The sequence below is a fragment of the Limanda limanda genome, chromosome 18 (genome assembly GCF_963576545.1).
Source record: "Limanda limanda chromosome 18, fLimLim1.1, whole genome shotgun sequence".
Classification (NCBI taxonomy): domain Eukaryota; kingdom Metazoa; phylum Chordata; class Actinopteri; order Pleuronectiformes; family Pleuronectidae; genus Limanda; species Limanda limanda.
In genome coordinates this window covers 9,777,197-9,796,955 of record NC_083653.1, presented here as the reverse complement: position 1 = coordinate 9,796,955, position 19,759 = coordinate 9,777,197, and the positions used below count along the sequence as shown (strand labels likewise).

Here is a 19,759-nt window from a genome sequence, read left to right as displayed (position 1 = left end):
AAGTTCCTCTGAATTTGTAAAGTCTCACCCAGGCTCAGTAAACAGTGTCTTCAATTCTGACAAAGCACTGGAACAAGGTCCATGTTCATGCAAATAGGTGTCAGCAGTTTGTATCTGTGCATGCTGCAGGGATATATACTGTGATTCTACCTCTTGTTGTGGGGTGAATTATCATACACTGACACAAATGCACTGTAAACATGCTTAAGTCTTTTAACCTTTTTATTTTAAATTGGATAAGCAATTATATCTGTTGTGGACAGAGTAGAGAGGTGGAGGCAAACTGCTCATTACTGCTGGGTAAAGCAAAATAAGTAAAGTACTAGCAGCTACTAGCCAATAGCAAAATTAGGACAGAGCATAGACTTCCTCCCACTCTCCAGAAATAAACTGTACATGTTGGCTGTCAATCATTAAGTTTTACCCTGAATTTATAGCATCAAATAACTAATCAAAAAGGAAACTTATTGGAAAATGAACATTTGGCAAACATTAGTGTGATAAAAACTACTTAAAATGACAGACGCCATCATTGAGAACATTTTATTTGACTTTTTAATTTGGTCCTTGTCCCATCCAGTAACATGGAAAAGGTAGGATTTATGACCCATACTGCAGCCAAGTATCCAAGTACAAACTTCTCAGATTCTGTATTTCATCAATTTGGGGTCTTTGCTCTGGCGAGCGCCTATTTGGAACGAATCAAAAAAAACCTTTAACATGTTTCCATTGACAACAGCTGCACTGCGACCAGAGCCAAAGAGCAACTGTCGGTGTTTCTCCAGAGAAAGTCTGTTTACTAAATGAGGAATTACATGCTAGACGCAACAAGGAAAAGTTGCTAAGCGCTGTGATCTCAGACGATTTTACACAGTCCAGCACAGTAAAAGAAGCATATTGGTTATAATTTTCCTTTTGACCAAACCCAAGAACATTTATATCGTCTGCAATTTATAGGAGCTAAGAATGAAATAATACCATGTTTGACAGACCAGTTAGAATCAAATCAAGTCTGGTATTATTGTTCTTTTTTTGTGTATAGATACTTTTTCATTTTTAATTATAAACTATATAATTTAGATTTTATTAACAGGCCAGTTATAGTTTACCACAATGACCATAAGAGGCAGGAGGCCAGAAATCTCTCCATTTCTATTTCTTTGCATGTTCTTATTTTTATTATCTCTTTAGTGACTGCTGAATAACCTGTGTGTGTCTGTGAGAGAGAGTGTGTGTGTGTGCGTGCATTGCGATAAACTGGAGGAAAACAGCTTATGGCAAGAAACAGTTTTTATTATATTTAAGAATGACAAATAGTTATGGACATTACTTTTGTTGTTTCAATACACAAGCAAATCTGTATGGACAATCATTAGGCAGATGAAAACCAAATAAAATAATTTGTACACATATTTTACATTACATACTGCAGCTCCTCACTGGCTAAAGCAATATGCATTATGCAGGAAGGTATTGCTATTCATATAGTACAGCTAATTACAGTTGATGTGGCAAAAAGAGCAAAAAAATAAGTTATTAATTAAATATCAATTACATATACAGAATGTGCAACTTCTACTAAGCATTTCATATATGTAATCAAGAATTTTTATTTTTATAAGACTGCAAAAACAAACTGGAAGTAAGTCACTGGAACTGGTTAACTCGTGAATGGTTATTCAAACTTGGCATCGGGAACTCAACACTAAATTAAAAATACCAGCGTTACCCACTGAAACCCTTTTATAATACCTGACAACGAATGTCCATTAAATGAAGCCAATTTCACCTATAAAAACAGCTAGATTTACCCTCTAAAGTGCATTTACAGTGTCAGTATTTTCATTCATTACAAAACACTTGTTTTTTGTTTTTTTAATGGTGACCCCCCCCCCCCCACACTTTCCCAGAGCACCACTTTGATTGAAGAAGAAGAAAAAGGCATCAAACATCTATCTATCAAGTGCCCACTGCAAAAAAAACAACATTAACAATAACACTTGGTCAATTTCTTTTTTAAAATATGAAATCCGTGGAATAACCAGTTCAGTTTCTGGTTGTGAAAGATCGAACTTCACTGGGAGGGGAAAAAAACTACACAAAGAAAGATTATTTGTTAGATCAATTGTGTGCAAATGAAAGAGATTCTGGTTGTTTTCAGTTTTTAGATTTTTGGCCCAAAGTAGTTGTTTCTGCAACAGACCGACCTGACTCAGTGTTTCCCTGTACAGTCTGTGTTTCCCTGATTCCTCAAGACCATAGAGTGTGAAACCGTGTGCAGACCTCGGAGGTCACCTGATACGACTGCTCCCACCTTCCACCCGCAGCTCCCAATGAAGAGTTTCCCACTGGCAACAATTACAGCTACAGTATAATGTGTTAAAAAAAGAAAAAGTCCCAAAACAGCTTATTATCCAGCTGTGAAGCTAATTTTTCATGTGTAGAGAGTCTGTAAAAATTCCCCAAATCCAGTTATCAGCTGGAACATTTTGACTCTCTCCTCCCTCCCCGTGAACATGTGCTCGAGCAGTGAGGACTTTTGTCGCGTCCTCCCCGAAAGTTTTGTGATTCATCGTCTGAGCTTCGCGATTTATCTGGCGTGCGTTGACAAAATCCGCGCCTCGTTTACTCCTCAGACTCGGACACATTCAGCGCAGTTCAGTCTCGGTCAAAGTAACGTCAACTCTACTGTATGTTCCATATCTTCCAGGCATTCGTTCATATTGCTAAGGCAACTTAAAAAACATCCACGGATACGCAGGGGTAGTATTTGTTGATTGCGGAGAAAAACCCGGGGCGAGAAACACAGCTTTCTGTTTGTGCTCGTGTTCAAACTGGAGGTGCACCCGAGATATGCAGGAAAACGTGGATATAATGTGAAAGAGAAGGGTGCTGTTTCAGCTTAGAAATGACTGAGAGCTGCAACGTTCAAAAGGCAAACACAAATGTTCTTTTAACATAGAAATCGTTTTTTTAAATGAAGATATTCATCGCTATAATACAGAGACATAATACAAAATAGGCCATCTCAAAACCACCTCTTCCTCCTTTGTTTGTCTTCAGTGGATTAGAAGTCCAGGGTGAGTTCTGGCGTCGTCTTTAGGAAACCCCTTCGGATAATGCTGCTTTGCCACGAGAAGAGTTGAAAATGAAGCACTTATGAAATAGGCAGGAGCTAAACCGTCTCTCTGTATTTAGAAAAAAAGGAAAGAAATCATCCATCCTACAAAAGAGTGTGCTATCCTCCTTAAAGGCAGATCCAAGTCTTTTATTTTAAGACTTTGAGGGCGTCTGCAGAGTGGAAGCCATCCCACAGTCTACAGTCTAATCTTCAAAAAGGCCTCTGATAGCTTGTCTGAGCTGTTGAGGGAAAATTCCTCAGTGGCGTAAACATTTCAAAAGTTAAGAGTGATGGGGACAAAAATCATCAGAGAGCACGACGGCCCACTTTGAGTCTTCAGACAGGAGACAGGAAGTCCTGTAGTCGCCTGGGTGTTTAGTTCAGTCCCGAGGCCAATTTGCCTTCAGCCGCCATCTTTAAATGAGGCGGTACTGACCAGTGAGTCGACACCTGTTATCCAACCCGGACTCCGCCCACGTGGTTAGGACTTCACCTCTCTGGGCACGCCGACCGATCTCGCCTCGCTGACCAGCCGGCGGACGTGTCTCTGGTCCCGGACGCCAGCCTCCCACACGCCGCTCTCCGTTAACGAGGCCACGCGACCCAGCGAGTCGATTCCCGCCGCCGCCAGGGAGGCGGCGTACATGGGCAGGCCGATGGAGACGAGCCAATCGGGGACTGTGCTGATGTTACCCGAGGGGAGGGGCTTTCGGCACATCTCGGTCAGACCTCCAGACGGGATCTGAGGGACAAGACGACATCAGTTACATCTCTGAAAATAGAGATTTGTAGTTTTCTTTTTTCAGATGAATTTAATAAATATTTTTATTTTTAGTCGAGACACTTTCTAAAGTTTTAAGTCAATTTTAGGATACTTATATATAAAATTAGATTAGATTAGATTCAACTTTATTGTCATTGCACAGTACAAGTACTTATTGCAGTTTAGCATCTAACCAGAAGTGCAAAAAAAGGCAGTAAAAGTGCAGAGTTTTGTGCATATTAAAGTGAAAATGTAAATAAATAAGATCTGTACAGTAAGAAATATATATGGAATATTACAGTATTAACAGGAATTGTAAAGATATAAGAACGATGAATACACTATGAGCAGGATAAAAATATAAATATATATAAATATGAATACACTATAGGCGGGATATACCGTAGTAAAAAAAAACTTTAACTTCACACGTAGCCAGGTTTTAAATATTAAATCACAATTTGCTTTGTTCCTCAATGATGGCGCCAGTTTTGAATACAGGAAAAATTTATTTTCTTTTGTCACGCCTGCATTGTTAGATTTCCTCATCTATGAAACGCTCACTAAGCATTAATCTAAAGCTCTGTAACTCAAAAAACAGTCGTCATTGATTTGAAGCACTGAAGGGAAGTCGGTGTTGTTGCCTTACAGCCATGCGGTGCTGTTTCCGCAGCTCTTTGACTCGGAGCTGGTCCATGGTGGAGGCCACGTCCTTCACGGGCTGCTCCAGGTCTTCAGAGTAACGCTGCACCAGCGGCTGGGGGATCCCACAGCGGCCATGCTGAGGGGGGGAAAATGTAAAGAGAAGGTGAGAATATGGAAATAAGAATAAACCCAAACCACAAAAATCCATGTTTCATAGAAGAAATTCTGATGCATTAAAACACTCTCACTGTTATAGACAACCTTTACCTGGGGCAATTTTTTCTCTCCTGTTGTTTTGCTTGTCTGTTTGCTGGATTATAAAAAAATTGATTTCCATGAAATGTTGTTGAGGGCTGCACCGTGACCCGAGGATGAACCCATTCAAATTTTGGAGCGAATCCGAATAATCAGGCGTATCCAACATTTTTTCCTCTCTTTCTAAATACATGTAATTTGGTGCTGAAGTGGCCAATCAGCCCCTGGCAGAAGTTTCAACTCTCAGAAACCCGTCTAGTAGTGAACTGCAGGGTTTGATAAGCAAATGGGAGGAATCAGTTAGAAATCATTTGTTTTACCTTCATGACCTTTCACCCCCACGACTACATTACTGCTCAGAACCTACACGTTGCCTCTACAGCCGCAGTTTGCCTGACGTCTCTGTGGATCCACCTCAGACTGACTTTGTTGTGAGACGCTACTTCTCACCTCATCTGTTATATGTGTGTTGTTTGTGTCGGGGGCTCTGCCGTGTTAAAGGGGCCCAGCCTGGGGTTTGGCGAGTGGCAAGAGGGTTTTATAACCCCTGTCTGCCTTCTGTAAGATCCAGCCCATAAACTTAACAGTCCCAACCGCATCATAGTAAGACTCAACCCACAGTCTCTCCCCCCTCAGCTCCAGGCAGTGTATTTATTATTGTGCGCACACACACTCGCACACACACTCACCGCCTCACACTAGACGAAAAGCAGTATTATTGTCACAGTGAACCTCTACGGACAGGCCTAATCCCCTGCTGTAACCAACTGTTTCCATGATGTTACCTCGGCGTTCGCCAGTGAAGACAAGGTGGGTCTATCGGCGTTTGCGGACCTTAAGGGGGATTTGGAGAACAAAGGAGAGAGCCGCGGGGGGGCTCGCTGAGCCTCGCGGACCGATCGCGACGTGTGATCTAATTAGCATATGAATCGGAGTCCAGCCGCTGGCTAGAACCTCTCTCTACTCACCATTGGAGGAAACCACAGACCCTTGAAACTAATGTCACTCGTGATTGGTTGGTAGAAGTGTTGCTATTGGTCACCTTATGGGTCATTGCAGTGCACACGTGGGGTCACAGCATTCCGCACGTGGGGTAAGCCCCTCCCACACAATATTTATAATAAAAATGTATATATTAATATTTATTATTATTTATAAGTAAGCCTTTACCAAAAGCACTGCAGTTAATTAAAACTAAACATTCATGTGATGCTTGATGTTATAGGTGAACATATTGTACAGGGAACAAATGTGAACAAGGTATATGTGGAGTGAAAGCTTTATTTACATACAGCAAAAATATTGTACAAAAACTCAGATGAGGCTTGAAATGTTTCTCTGCAGCCTCTGGGTCATGACTTCTTTGTGGGACTCTTCTCCAGTGTGTAGACGTCTGTGGTGTGTAGCTGTGAGATCAGTGTAGCTTCCAGTCTTATATGAAGTGTGGGACACAGGTCGGTGCACTCCTGGCTGTGGAAGGATGGATCCATGTCATCTGTCCCGCTTCAATCAGCTGTAAACACATTCAGTAAAATTAGCACAGTTCAATTACAACATACACCTTTACATGTAACTGGAAAATTATTTAATGAATATAACCTTACCCTCTTTCTTCTCCGACAACTCCTCAATGCTGATGTAAGGTCTGGTCGGATCATACTGGCTCATAGTGTGTCTTTGTACGTCATGGACAGGCAGCTGGAAAACAACACATGTAACATGACTTTATTATTAATAAACGGAAATAGCCGCGCTGCATCACCGTTGGAAGATCCACAGCAAAAAAACACCAAAACAATTCATAAACAGTTACTTACATTCAATGGCTTCATTTTCTGCACTTTAAATCCGGACTTTCAGCGTCTCAGCCTAACGCCTCTTTGTTTGTGTGTGTGTGGGGGGGGGGGGGTGAGGCTGTGAAAACATACAGAAAAAAGTCACGTTGATGAAAAAACTTAACGAGAACAAACTGTTACATCTAAGTAATTCATACATATTTACACATGCACTAGATCTGCTCCAGCACTCGATGCTGTATTCGTATTTAAGCAACTTTCTCGCTATCCCAAAGAGTGGCGGACATGCTTTCAGATGTACCAGTTAGCTTAGTGGTTAGCATGGCGGCTCTAGCTCACCGTAACTCAGGGACTGTGCGCCCGTCTTCTCCGCCTCGACTCGTCCACACCGGGCCCGCGGCTCTGCCTCCACACGCACTCATCTTCTCCTCCAGGGAACAGCGTCGTGTCGACTTCAGCAAGTTATTTACCCCGAAGACAGAGTCACTCGTACGGGACAAGCTAAACACGACCCGCTTCCTGTCTGCGGGACACTCGACGCTGCTGCACGGCGTTTACGAGGCTCTGATTGGACGAGTCCATCAGCTGATGACGCGAGCGGGTGACGTGAGCAGCGGTTAATTCATATGGGATAAGTATTTGACTGAGGCCAGGTTTATTTTTTGTGGCGTTTAGTACATTTACACACATGATTCACGCTGTTCTGTGTTCGTAACCTTATAGTTGAATGCACTTATCGTAAGTCGCTTTGGATAAAAGTGTTGACTGTTTTAATGGAATACTGAGAAAGTTTAATAACAACAATTAGACAATTGAAGTTCAAATTATGAAGGAATTTAAGCTCTATATTGTGTCTCCTTTATATTTAAAATAATAATCAAACTGAGTGGAGATGTATGTTGTATCCAAACAGCCGGCTGCTGTGTTTTGTCACTGTGCAGTCCATGGGGGATTAAATATTACTATTTTTATTATTAAATCATTAAATCAATGAATGTTTCATAGCAATTTTGAAAGTAGTGGTGAAAAGGTACCATTTATAATTCATGGAACAGCTTAGTTTGCCATTGACATGTGAATTTGATGCCAGTATTTTGGGAGGACAGATATTTTTATGGAAAGCCAGTAGAAGTTTGGAGCTTACAGGACACAGATGATCATACCCAGCATCATTTATTTGCTGGTAGAGGTGTGGTTTACACTTCCTCTGTGCATTTAACCAGCACAATTGAAAAAGTGACTGTGCCACTCTGTACAGTTGTTGAGATTTAGGATTGGATGACAATAAAAATTTGAAATAAAGTGCATTGTTTCATTTCTTTTGACTGCATTGACCTTTGTTCGTGGTATACAATATAATTCATTATAGCACACTTACTTACTTAAGAACAATTTAAGATTTCAGGTTTAATATTTATTTTAAGCCTGGTTTACTCAGCCAGATAGTTTGTTGGTGCCTCTTACACATTGGTGTTATCTGCTCTCAGGGAAACTGATTTGCATTTGTGAAGCTCAGAGCATTGTCATTTGCATGTGAAAGCGTCCTCTAGGAGTTGGAGCAGGGGGGGTCAAATCTCAACAGCTCACAGGCTTGACAACTGCAGGAACCCTGAGCGTTTCCTTTGCTGCCTGCAGATACGTGTGAAAGTCGTTAACCGAAGGATGTGCCAACACTTCTCTGCGACACAGATTGACACAAACGCTTCTTTTCATGCAGTGTCACTCAAAAATACATGCCACTACACACACAAAGGCATTTGCACACAGAAAGTAACAGACTCGGTTAGGGTCTATTTTTAGATTAAATGAGTTCCAAAGCCAACCACTGATAGTGTTGGTCTGAACACGGAGTAATTAGGATCTAAGCTGAAGTCGAATTATGACAAAGTTAAGTTAGGCCTGTTACGATGTCAAACCAAAACAAGTCTGAGGCAGGACATGAAACCCTAAGGTGTCTTAGATCCACATTTTTTAAATAACCATGGAAAAGTGACTTCATGGACTTGATCTAAAGATGAAAAGAATTCCTCAGTGTGTCTATACACCTTAGTACCTATTGCAAAAGTGTTTAAAAAAGTGCAAAAAGATAAATTACTTAAGAAATCAGGTTAGTAATTTTTTCTGTAGATTTCCAGCATCTTCTTCAAGTGTACGTGTGAACCGAATAGATATCGGGACGTTATCAAACTGCAACACAACCAGAAGTCGCCCCCTGTGTAATGTGGACGTTATTGTTTCTCAGTTTTCTCGAGATGATTGCTACTGACCTTGTCAGAGTAGGGTTCCTCCGTCAGGTCGATTCCCTCGGCCTCCAGCCGCTGCTCCAGCACGGTGAACAGGTCACAGCTCATTTTGTTATGGGAGAGTTTTCTGGAAACAGCCACTTTGCCCCCGAGGTCCGAGAGCCACGGAGGCTGGACCGCCGGGGGGGTGCCCGACTCCTCGCCGAACGACGAGGCCGACGAGGTGGCGCAGGGGCTGGCGGGGGTGCTCGGGCACTTGGCGGGCAGAGCGGGGGGGCAGGGGCTGCTGCTGCTGCTGCTGCTGCTACTTCGGATCTGGGGGCTGCTCGGGTGGGAGCGGGTGAGGGAGTGGGTCGGGGAGGGAGTGGGGGACGGAGAGGAGGGCAGGGAGAGAGGGGCGTGACGGAGGCCATTGGCGAGTCTTTCCCTGGACTTTTTGGCGGGAACGGGGGGTGGGACGGGGGGCTTTTTGGGGTGAGTCCGGATCACCCGCTCCCCACTGGAGTATGGGGGACTTGGAGTAGGACTGGAGAAGGGCTCTGGGTGAGTAGGGGACTGGGTTGTGGGGCAAGGGGGCCGGAGAGGCAGCTGGGAGGGTATGGGTGGTCTCTCAGCCCTTCCTTTAGGGCTCACTGGTGGGGTCCCATTCAGAGCTGGGGACCCCTCCCCTCTGAACACCTTGGTTGAGCTACTGCTGTCTGATTTGGGCCTTTCCACGGAAGGTTTAACCTCCACGCCCAGATCCTTCTTCTGCTCATAAGTCTGCTCCCAGTGCAGGTCTCCCAGAGAGTGGGAGCGTTTCCAGGGTCCAGCGGGCTGCGGGGGTCCGTCCAGGTCCTCGCAGCTGCGGCTTGATGGGATCGGGGACCGCCGGGGGGCTTTGCGCAGCCCCAGCAGGTTGAAGCCCTTGAGGGAGGGTTTGATGAAGAAGCTCTTTGAGAACTTAGTGCGCTGGTTCTTGCCGTTCTGCTGCAGAGCCTCAGTTGAAAGGGTCATGGGCAGGGTGGGGTAGTCCGGAGACTGGAGACCCCCCGAGGAACGACTGGAACGGGACGTTTTCCTGCTCTTACCTGCAAAAATGAAAAAAATACTCAATACTCGTCCTCAACCTGCTGTAAACAAGTTTCCTCAAAGTGAAACAAGCTCAAAGTGTTTCCACCAGAAAAACAGATCCCTCAGTCTTCAGTTTGTGATGTCTGTTCAAATCATTAGAACAAATGTTAAAAATAATAAATGATTGTTTTCCCTCAGTGTCACAGAGGGAACTTTTGTATATTTCTAAAATATAACACCGTCTCAAACTTTCTCTGTAAAGTGCCTCGGGATAACGTTTGATTAAAATTGAAAAAGTCAGACAGAGGGAAGTCATTGGAAAATTAAAAAACCCACTCACATAAACTTTACATTCTTATCCTCAAGTCTTATCTATAAACCACAAGCGGGAACAACTGACTGATTGGTCGTTGTCATAGCAGCGATCCCAAATAAAAACGATGTGAATATTTCTGAAACATTGGAACAAAAAGGCTGAAGCAACTTACCATCTCTCCTTTGGCTTACAGAGCGAAATGGATGGAAGAGATAGTGTGGTTTACCAGAGACGTTGAAATGGTTGAATGATAGAAAAGTAATTCAAGACGAACATCATGAAGTGTTTCGACTGCTCCCAGAAACGCCAAAATAAAGCTTTATCATATTGAGGAGATTATAATGAATTATGTGTACGAGATACTCTACTATATTTAAATCAATTTATAGTATTTAAAATGAGAGAATGATTTATGCAGCCGGACAAGTGCACGTTTATGAGTAAAAGTGCACTGATTTAAGATTAAAGCTAAATCTGAGTACCAAGTATTTATCATTTCATCGACCGACACATCACCACATTAGGTTTATATATGAAAATGATGCACCACAGCAGATAGATTACAGAGGAGTTCATGTAATGATATGAGGAGGAATTATGACATAGTCACAGGAAAATATGTGGAAGAAAGTCGTTTGATTAAAAGAGCGAGACATTCAGGGCTCGACAGTGCCATCGTTCTCCCGAGGGGAAATTAATACTGTGTTAGTATTTATCCTAATTACCTTCATAATGTGAATTCAAATTGATTTGTTTGAACTTTTCTTTATTTTCCCCACTAATAAATATTGAACATTGATTTTTTTGTTTGCAGCAGCACTGTGGAACACTGAACGAGCAGGAAGAAATGCAGAAGGTTTACTTCATGTTATGTAGTTTGTGAAAAGTGTTTAGTGGCATGGAAGGAAAAGAAGAAAGAAACAGAAAAAACAAGCAAGCAGCACCAGTCTTTTTTTTTTTCTCTTTTGTGGTTTTTATTCCACAACTGAAATCTCTACCGTGGCAGTTTGCACACTTTTATGTTGAACCTGAATGACACATACACACACACACTCACACACACACACAAACGGGGGCAATCCAGCCGTTACACTGGAGCCCCACAGATATAGAAAGAAAGACAAGGTTTGACAAAGCAGTGATTTATGAGTTATGGAGCTGTTAAAATAAAAAGAATGCTCCTTCAGCGGAGGAGAAAGCTTACAGTCGTATGAAGAGACTCTTCAAAAATTAAACAAGAAACAAATCTCACAAATAATCGATCTATGATCAAAACTCTCTTACAATCTATACACTACAATTGTTAAAAATATTTGTATCCACATCTCTTTTAGGCACATACTGTTGGATTGTTTGTGCAATACGGTGACTATAAACACAAGGAGAGTGACGTCTTCACAGACTCAAAGCAGCTGTGAATCATTTACCTGACTTAGACATTTCTTTAAAAAAAACCTAAAGAAGCACCACTGCAAATAAACAGTTCTCGTTGACATGCTGCTCCTCGAGCTCTTTTCCTAAATTAAAAACATTTAACAGAAATACTCTCGGCGCCCGTCAGCGTCCTCCTGGTGTCCGTGTGGCGGCCCCGAGCCCACGTGCGGGGGGGCAGCTGGGGATCTGAGTCCGTGGCTGGGCAGTGAGTTTGTTCTAAGTGGAACAGTTCTGTGCATTGGGGAGGGTCTCTCCCTCTGCTCCCCCAGCAATGAGGGATTGCGGACTAGGCTTAGCGGTCTGGGGCCTGGCTCCCTTTCAGTTACAAGCAGACTGTGGCGCGGATGATACAGAATGCCTACGGGATGGAAAGAGCAGCGAAGAAAGCAGGAGTGAAGGAACAGCAAGAACAGAAAAAGATAAAAAGGTTTGAAATGGCAAAAGGGTCTCCTCCTCTGCAGCAGCACCCCCACTAGAGGGGGGGTGGCCGAGGGAGGAGCGGTGTGATTGGGCGGATGCTGGTCCAGAGGCGTGCGATGGGCGGGTTGTTAGAATGCAGAAGGTTGGCAAGAGATGGAGCGGAGGTGGGAGCCCGGAAAGGATGGGAGGGAAAAAAGGAGGTGGAGGAGTCACTGCTAGACACAGGCTAGGTCCTCGGGTAACGCTGGTCTAGACTAAGCAGAGCTGTCATTACCATTCTCCAGGTTCTCGTTGCTCTCGTAGCAGCCGGAGTCCCGAGGGGAGTCTCCCACCAGACCCAGTCCCTCGGAGAGCAGCTTCTCCTGGGAGCCCGACAGGCCGCTGCGCTCCGGGTCACTGCTGCCTGAGAACACAGGGAAACACAGAGGATAGAGTCATTTTACTAGCCTGGGTGCCAGACGAACTTAGCCCCGCCCACAACATTTTTGGTCGGGAAGTTCGGCCTGGAGTCGCTCCGTTGGGGGGTGACGAACAGAAGTTGTTCGGACCAATCAAATTGTCAGGGCGGGCTTTATACGATGATGGACAGATGATCAACAGTTACGTCATCAACTACGTCATCAAACAGCGCTTGGGTTGACTTTGTTTTCCACAAACATGCCTGCCGCTGCAGAGCTGAAATGTGTAGATGCTGCCATTGAGTCTGTTTTAGGAGACATCGACAGCGCATTGATTTTGAAAGAGGAACAGAGAAATGCGATCAAGGCATTTGTAGATCGAAAAGATGTTTTTGCCGTCCTTCCTACGGGAATCATACGTCACATACTGCGTCGCTCTGATTGGTTGTAGGTCTATCCAATAGGGCGAATAGGCATTTTTTTCCTGGTTCGGTTGAAACACGCCCCATAATCACAGACTCAGACTCATATTCTGACTAGAATTAGGAGTATGACAACGTCAGGCTATCATTTTCCTGTGCCGAGGGTCGAATGGTTGCGATTTTCACGCCGAAACTAAATCCCTCAGGTTTTTGATTCGATTGTGAAGTTTGGCTTTGATATTTCTTTCACACTCTTGGCTGCCATTGAAGCATGAAAAGTAACTGGAACATTTGATTCGGTTATATTACCGCAAAACTGTTTTCAACTGGTTTCAAGCTGACGTCTTTGTTCCAGTATGAAGTATGTACAGCTTTAGTGAGAATCCTCAAAAATTACTTTGATTAACCGAATTCAAAATATCGAAATACACACGATACACACATTCTTTAAAACAGCCAGAGGGGTTTGACGTGTTCCAAACATCCACAATAAATGTGTGTAAGGTACTCACTGTCGTACTCCTGCAGCAGTTCTACAGCAGTGAGTAGTACGGCTCTGTGCTGAGGGTCTTTAATGTTCAGCTCGTCCAGGTCCTCCTCCTCCAGCAGCTTGAACGTGTCCAGGTCCTCGTAGCCGTTGAACAGGAACGTGGGCATGTGCTCCTGAGGTGACAGAAACACAGAGTGTGAGCTTAAAGTGGACGCTGTCTGAAGACTGAAGAAAAGAATTCACCAGAGTAAAGAAAAAGACAGTTTGGATCAGAGTTCGTGGGTCGAGTGACAGAAACTGTAGAGTAGGAGCATAAATATAAAACATCAAGTACAAATCCAAACTGCTGATTTACAAATAGCATGTAATCAGGTTAAACCCGGGACTAACTCGGTTATGGCTGCTTGAAATGTCCTCAACCTCAAATACAACATGGCACAAACTTTGTCGAGTTGACGCCGGGCACAGAACGCTGACTAAGTGAGTTGGCTGCATGTAGAGTAATGACAGAGTGAGTGGCTTCAATCCTAAGCTCTTCTATATAAGGGACTGGAATCTTCAGACAAGGTTTTTCGAAGCGAAGAAGAACTAAAGGTGGAGACCATCGCATCGAAATAACCCCTCCACCACAGAGGACACGGCTTCACACACAAACACGATCTCACACAGGGCGTCTCCACGTTTAGATCCCACCGTGGTTCCTCTGTGTGAGATCGTGTTTGTACACTGTGAGTATCACTGGGCTCCGCACTGGGGCTTTGTTGGACGAGCACATAGATAGACTGTGTGTCACCAGCGAGACCACCAATTACCAGCGTGGAGTCCAGGAGCAGGAAAGACTTCTCCTCCCGCTGGATGATGCAAGACTAAACAAAGGGACCACCAACTAACACAAACACCAGCAGCCGGCTCCTCTCACCCGCAGCATCTTTTGTTCCTTCAGACGCTCGGAAAGCTAAACAGGTTCTAAATCCAGAGGACATTTGGCCAAACGTTACAGGGGTGTGGAGATTTACACTTTGGTGGTTTTCGGATGAGCACCCATGACGTGCGCTTCAACAAATCCGGCTCGCCAGTTTAACCGAAAGTTCTTTGACATTTATAACCAGAATGGGACTCGGTCGAGAGCTAAGTCAAGACCCAACAGTCCCATGTTTAAATTCACTAGATCCGGATTTTTAATTAATCAATTATACTATTACTATTATTATTATATATACTGTTGCTGCCATTATTACTATATACTGCTATTATATTGGTATAATTACTATCATATATAAATATATATTATGTTATATATATACTGTACTATTTTTATATACTGTCTAACAATAACATTACCATCATATCATCAGTACTATTACCATCATCTTGCCACTGCACCTTATCCACCTATTTATCTTGTGTTTCTATTTTTTATTCTTTCTACCTCAATATTTTTTATTTTATTGTATTGTATTGTATTTTATTGTATTCAAATATACCAGCTGCTATGACGACTTAATTTCCCTTCGGGGATGAATAAAGTACTCTATCTATCTATCTATCTATCTATCTATCTATCTATCTATCTATCTATCTATCTATCTATCTATCTATATTACTAGGAAAAAACATATCTTGTTATTTTAAACAAAGTGAAAAACAATTCCTGGATCATCCCCCCTGAACCAGACTTTAATAGGTTCTTCTTCGTTGTAATCCATCCAGCGGTTTTTGCACAACCCTGCTAACTAACCAACAAACACAGATGAAAACGAAAGGAATATTCTTCCTCAGTTGATCTACGACAACTGAATCACAACTCTTTTTTCGGAAGGTTTGTGAAGCCAAAGACAGAAACATGAGAAAAAGAGAAAACAAGTGAAACATTTGATTTAGTTTCCCCCTTGACAACAATTAGAATATTGACTCATAATATTCTTTGAGCCAAGCAATGGTGCCAACTATTGCACCATAACCGTAAGAAAGTACTTTAAGACATGAAGCTCCAGAAAATCAAGATAACAATTGTTAAATTATTTATGTTTGTTTCTATAGCTCATGACTGGTCTTGTTTGTGAAATCAGCAAAGACATTTAGTTTCATCTTCAAATGCAGAGAAAGATTTGGCTTAAGCAATATTCTTATATACTTTTTAAAATTTGATTTGTCCTGCTGAGGGGTCAGATGGGTTGGGGGGGTTGGAAAATACACAGATTTCTGCCAAGTTTAAACAGAATCGACGTAAATACTACTTAACTACCATTCAAAAAAACTCGTGAACTGACCCGATACCATAAATACGACCCTGCTTTATTTGGGATTCATAACGCGACCGAACACATCTGGTGTTTTACCTTGAGGTTGATGCGCTCCAGCAGGTCCTCCACCGAGGTGGGTTTGGGTGGTCGGCCCTTCCTCCTCCTCCTCACGGGCCTCTTGGGCTTCTCCTCCTCTTCGCTCAGCACGTCCACGTAGATGAACTTGAAGGTGCCCACCTTGTTGTTGAGCAGGCCCATCCACGTTCCCATGGGCGGCTTGCTGATGATGTCGATCACGTCGCCGCGCTGGAGGAAGAATTCAGAGTCAAGGGGAGGAGCCAATCGTTTGGCTTTTACGGTTTGTGCAAAGATACAGGGACTAGCTTGGAAAATTATAGAATAGTGGCGTGTGTTCACTAGAGTAAATGATTTTGGCATGTGTTTAAAACATAATGACAGGCTTACATTTATGATGCCTATCTTCGTGACTCTCAGACATTCTCAGAGATTCCTCCAGAGGTTTATCTTAGTAGTTCTCTCCCTCTTTGGAAAGGGAATTATTTCTGACCAGCTAATGGATTGGTGTAGAGGGAAGGTTCTCGACCAATGTGTTTTCATCTTCAGGTACAAAAACATGTCCTTATTTAGGCAGAAGGCCCTATGTGGGACGGCATGTTACCTGAAGTCATGGGCGGAACTAACCTCTCTATATAAACGTGTGTGAGACCCCGGATGGGCAGACTTCACTATTTGGCCTGGGTGATTTCTCTGAGTTCTAGAGCTCGTCTTGACCTGTACTACTTTTGTGTAATAAACATTATTATACTTGTAAGTACTGGGTCCGCGTTCCTTTCCTTCATCTTCAACGTCTACAACAACATCGACATCTCGGCTGGATGACAAATAGATATTAAGTGTTTATAAACTAGCTGTGCACATTCATATCCGTGTCCCAGAGTGTGTTCTACCTTCAGCTTGAGGGAGTCGGAGTCATAGGGGCTGGGGGTGAAGTCGGTGTGGACCCGGGCGCGACCACAGAACGGTCCCCTGTACGGCGGCTCCTCGTCGTCGCCATCTTCCGACTTCACGCTCTCTCTGTTGCTGGCCGATGAGTCGGTGGTGCTCACCGTCTGACCACCTGGACACAGACACGTTTAGAGAAGCTGGAACATGTCCAACACAGTCGATCCAGACTGAAACTGTCACCAAACCTTCACAAAACATCTCATTCTTCTAACAAAGGAATCAGCTTCTGAACCGTCAACACACCTCGGAATAAAACCCATAAGAATTAACATCATCTTTCTGACATTAAAATAAAAAAACCTCTCCCACGGGGGGATCAACACGTAATTTAACTTCTCGTGAAGTTTCACCAGTTAATAATCAGACACAGATTTGCATTGTCATGGTTGTTGCTCCGCTGAACAATTTAGAGCGACGAAATAAAGTAAAAATTTAAAATGAGTAAAATAGACCCTTATTTTCACAATACGGCTTTTCTCCCTCAAAAGTGGTTTTAAATTTGAAATCCACCGATGGGACGAGAGCAGATTGTTCCCTCTAGTGGAATCGTTGCATCTGGAATCAGAACATCTCCTTATTGTCATGGTTTAATGTTTAATGGTTTACTCGAGTAGATTCACGACTTGAGATTGAGTCAGTTTATGTGTCAGTCAGGAGTTTAACTGTGACCTAAACATGTGTGTTGCACATCCTGGGAGAAGCTGAGGATTTAAGCGTCCGGGCAGACGGTGCAGGAATCACGTCGACGTGTGGAAATCGAAGAGGCAAGACTTCCGACCTAATCATTGCGGCATGTTTGTGCGGCTGTTCCGTGGCGCTGAATCTGTTCGAGTCGGCCAAGTGTTCAATTCGACTTAAACCGCGGAGGGGAAATTTATCTGCAGAGACGTGACGCAAACACCAGGCTGAAGTAATCAGAACAAGTAATTGGATGAGATGACCCGAGAGGATGAAAACGGGCTTGGAAAACTCTCCGGGATCACGACACATGTTGAGGCAGCTGGGGAGGGGGGTAGAGAATCGCTCTTGACGGAATTCACGCCAGAAAAGTTCTCTCGTGCTGGACATGTAATGCCAGACGCAGCCTGGAGGTTTACGTCACCTGTCTGGATTTGAAACATGCAAACCGCTACAAATCACAGGTGTTTTGCATTGAGAGGATATTTAAAACTTTTCATTCAGACGTTTACAGGAGCTACGTGATGCCAAAATATGCAGGATAAAAAATAATCCTGATAACGTTTCTCCTATTCACAATATCAGAACAATCGTATCTGGAAAAAAACCCTGCGTGCCTTCTCCAGAATAACGACTCTCGACTTACTCATTGAGCTCTGTCCGCTGAGGGAACTGCGCAGACTTTCCACCGAGCCGCCGGCCTTCAGCTTCGGCTTCTCCAGAGAGTCGGTGTCGGGCTGGGAGGACTGAGGGGAACCGGGGGCTCCGTCCAGACTGGACTGAAAGACACAAAGAGAGGGAGATGAGCATGGGTGATGAATGGATACGGGGAACAGACAAAGACAGAAATGTTGTGCAGTAACGAGACGGGAACGTTTAAGAAGTCGACATGTGGGGGAAGATAAGACAAGTGAGAGGCATGATAGGGATTTTATTTTATTTATTTTAATCGTTAATGGTGTCTTAAAGAGACAAAACACATAAACAACTGAGTTTTCACCCTGAATGTGATAACGCAGTTGAATAAATTATGTAAAATATACAAATCCTGGAGGCCTTTTTTAATATTTTTGGGTTTGTGGGTTTTATTTTGTCTTATTTTATGTGAACGTGAGTGTGAATGGTTGTTTGTCTCTGTAGATTGGCCCCATGATATTCTTGTGGCCTGTCCAGGGTGGACCTGCCCTGATGTGAGCTGTGACCCTCAGATGATAAAATAAAAAGAGTGCTAAACGAATTCTCAAGACTTCATATAAAGAATGAAACTCTTTTGGGTTACAGTTCTGTATAGACTTTCCTTCATAGAGCGATTAATTCTAAATAACCACTTCGGGCGACAGAGTTTTCTTCAGCAGCCAGAAATTACTACAGTGGACGATAAAACTGTCACTGGTCATGCGAACATGTGAGTTCTGCATTAAGACACTTAAAAAGTGACCATATCCCTCATGTGGTGAAGTGACATCAGGCGACACTAGAGGAGGCAACGAAAACTTCCAGCCAATAAAAGTCCTTCAGAATAAAAGAGGTTTTGAACAGATTTCCCTGCGGTTGACTCACTGTCTAATGTCCGGTTGGAACAACTTACTTCAAGAGGAACTCCATCAAATTATGGAGGCAATGACACAATTCAATCTGCCTGTTAAAGTAATTTATTACCTCATAAGGGCCAAATGTTTTCTTTTAAATTATTACATTCTACTAACGAAGCAGCAACAGCCATAAACCTGTGGACATCTACTGTACATGCTTTATTTGATCCAGTATTCCACTAGGTGGCATTGTGGTCTATAAAATGGCCGTGCTTGAGACAGTATGAGATGACAATATATTCATCTTTGCTCTCTCCTGGCCGACTCGTGCCAGGAAATGTGGGTCACGGTGTTGAGACCACCGCGACGGACAGATGTTCAACTGTCCCTTAGTGACATATTCTTTAGGGTTGCTGGTGGAGCTACTGGATGCCCAGAAAAATGAAGGCCAGAGCGGGTGAGACAGACATTGCATTACATTACATTACATTACATTTAATTTGGCTGACGCTTTTATCCAAAGCGACTTACAATAAGTGCATTCAACCCCGAGGGTACAAACCAAGAATCAAAAAAGTACACGTTCTTCAAAAATAAAGCAAACCTACAAAATGCTATAAGTACGTGCCATTTAAGTGCTACTAAATTGTTAGTTTCAAAAATTGTGAGTAATTTTTTTTATTTTTTTTTATTCAAGGTATAGTCTGAAGAGGTGTGTTTCTAGTTTGCGACGGAAGACGTGTAAACTTTCTGATGTCCGGATGTCGATGGGGACATTTAACACACTCGCACTTAAAATCTTCATTTGTTAAGAACGACCCCGGGGGGTGGGTGGGCACTTCATCTCGATGAGCTCAGTGTTAAGCCGCTACCACGCCCTGTCCCCACACCGGTCCCCAGCGAGAGCGCGGCAGAGGGTGGAAA

General features: G+C 43.3%; 1 protein-coding gene and 1 long non-coding RNA gene across 2 annotated transcripts in view; both read right to left on the bottom strand.

Annotated features, from left to right (window-relative positions):
- Nucleotides 1-1,930: 1,930 nt before the first annotated feature.
- The window catches only part of sash1a (SAM and SH3 domain containing 1a), a 168,919-nt gene continuing 151,090 nt past the window's right edge, over nt 1,931-19,759 (bottom strand). Inside the window, exons 13-20 of the mRNA XM_061091561.1 lie at nt 17,950-18,082; nt 16,568-16,737; nt 15,696-15,905; nt 13,379-13,529; nt 12,321-12,449; nt 8,848-9,893; nt 4,534-4,665; nt 1,931-3,863 (exon numbers count right to left, since the gene is read on the bottom strand). Coding sequence (XP_060947544.1) covers nt 3,603-3,863; nt 4,534-4,665; nt 8,848-9,893; nt 12,321-12,449; nt 13,379-13,529; nt 15,696-15,905; nt 16,568-16,737; nt 17,950-18,082 — 2,232 coding nt within the window. The 3' untranslated portion in view covers nt 1,931-3,602. The remainder of the gene's footprint in view (nt 3,864-4,533; nt 4,666-8,847; nt 9,894-12,320; nt 12,450-13,378; nt 13,530-15,695; nt 15,906-16,567; nt 16,738-17,949; nt 18,083-19,759) is intronic.
- Nucleotides 6,050-7,214, bottom strand: LOC133024596 (uncharacterized). The gene is made up of 3 exons (XR_009683120.1): nt 6,602-7,214; nt 6,389-6,482; nt 6,050-6,297 (listed from the first exon to the last, which is right to left on the bottom strand). It is a non-coding gene; the product is annotated as an uncharacterized LOC133024596 (long non-coding RNA).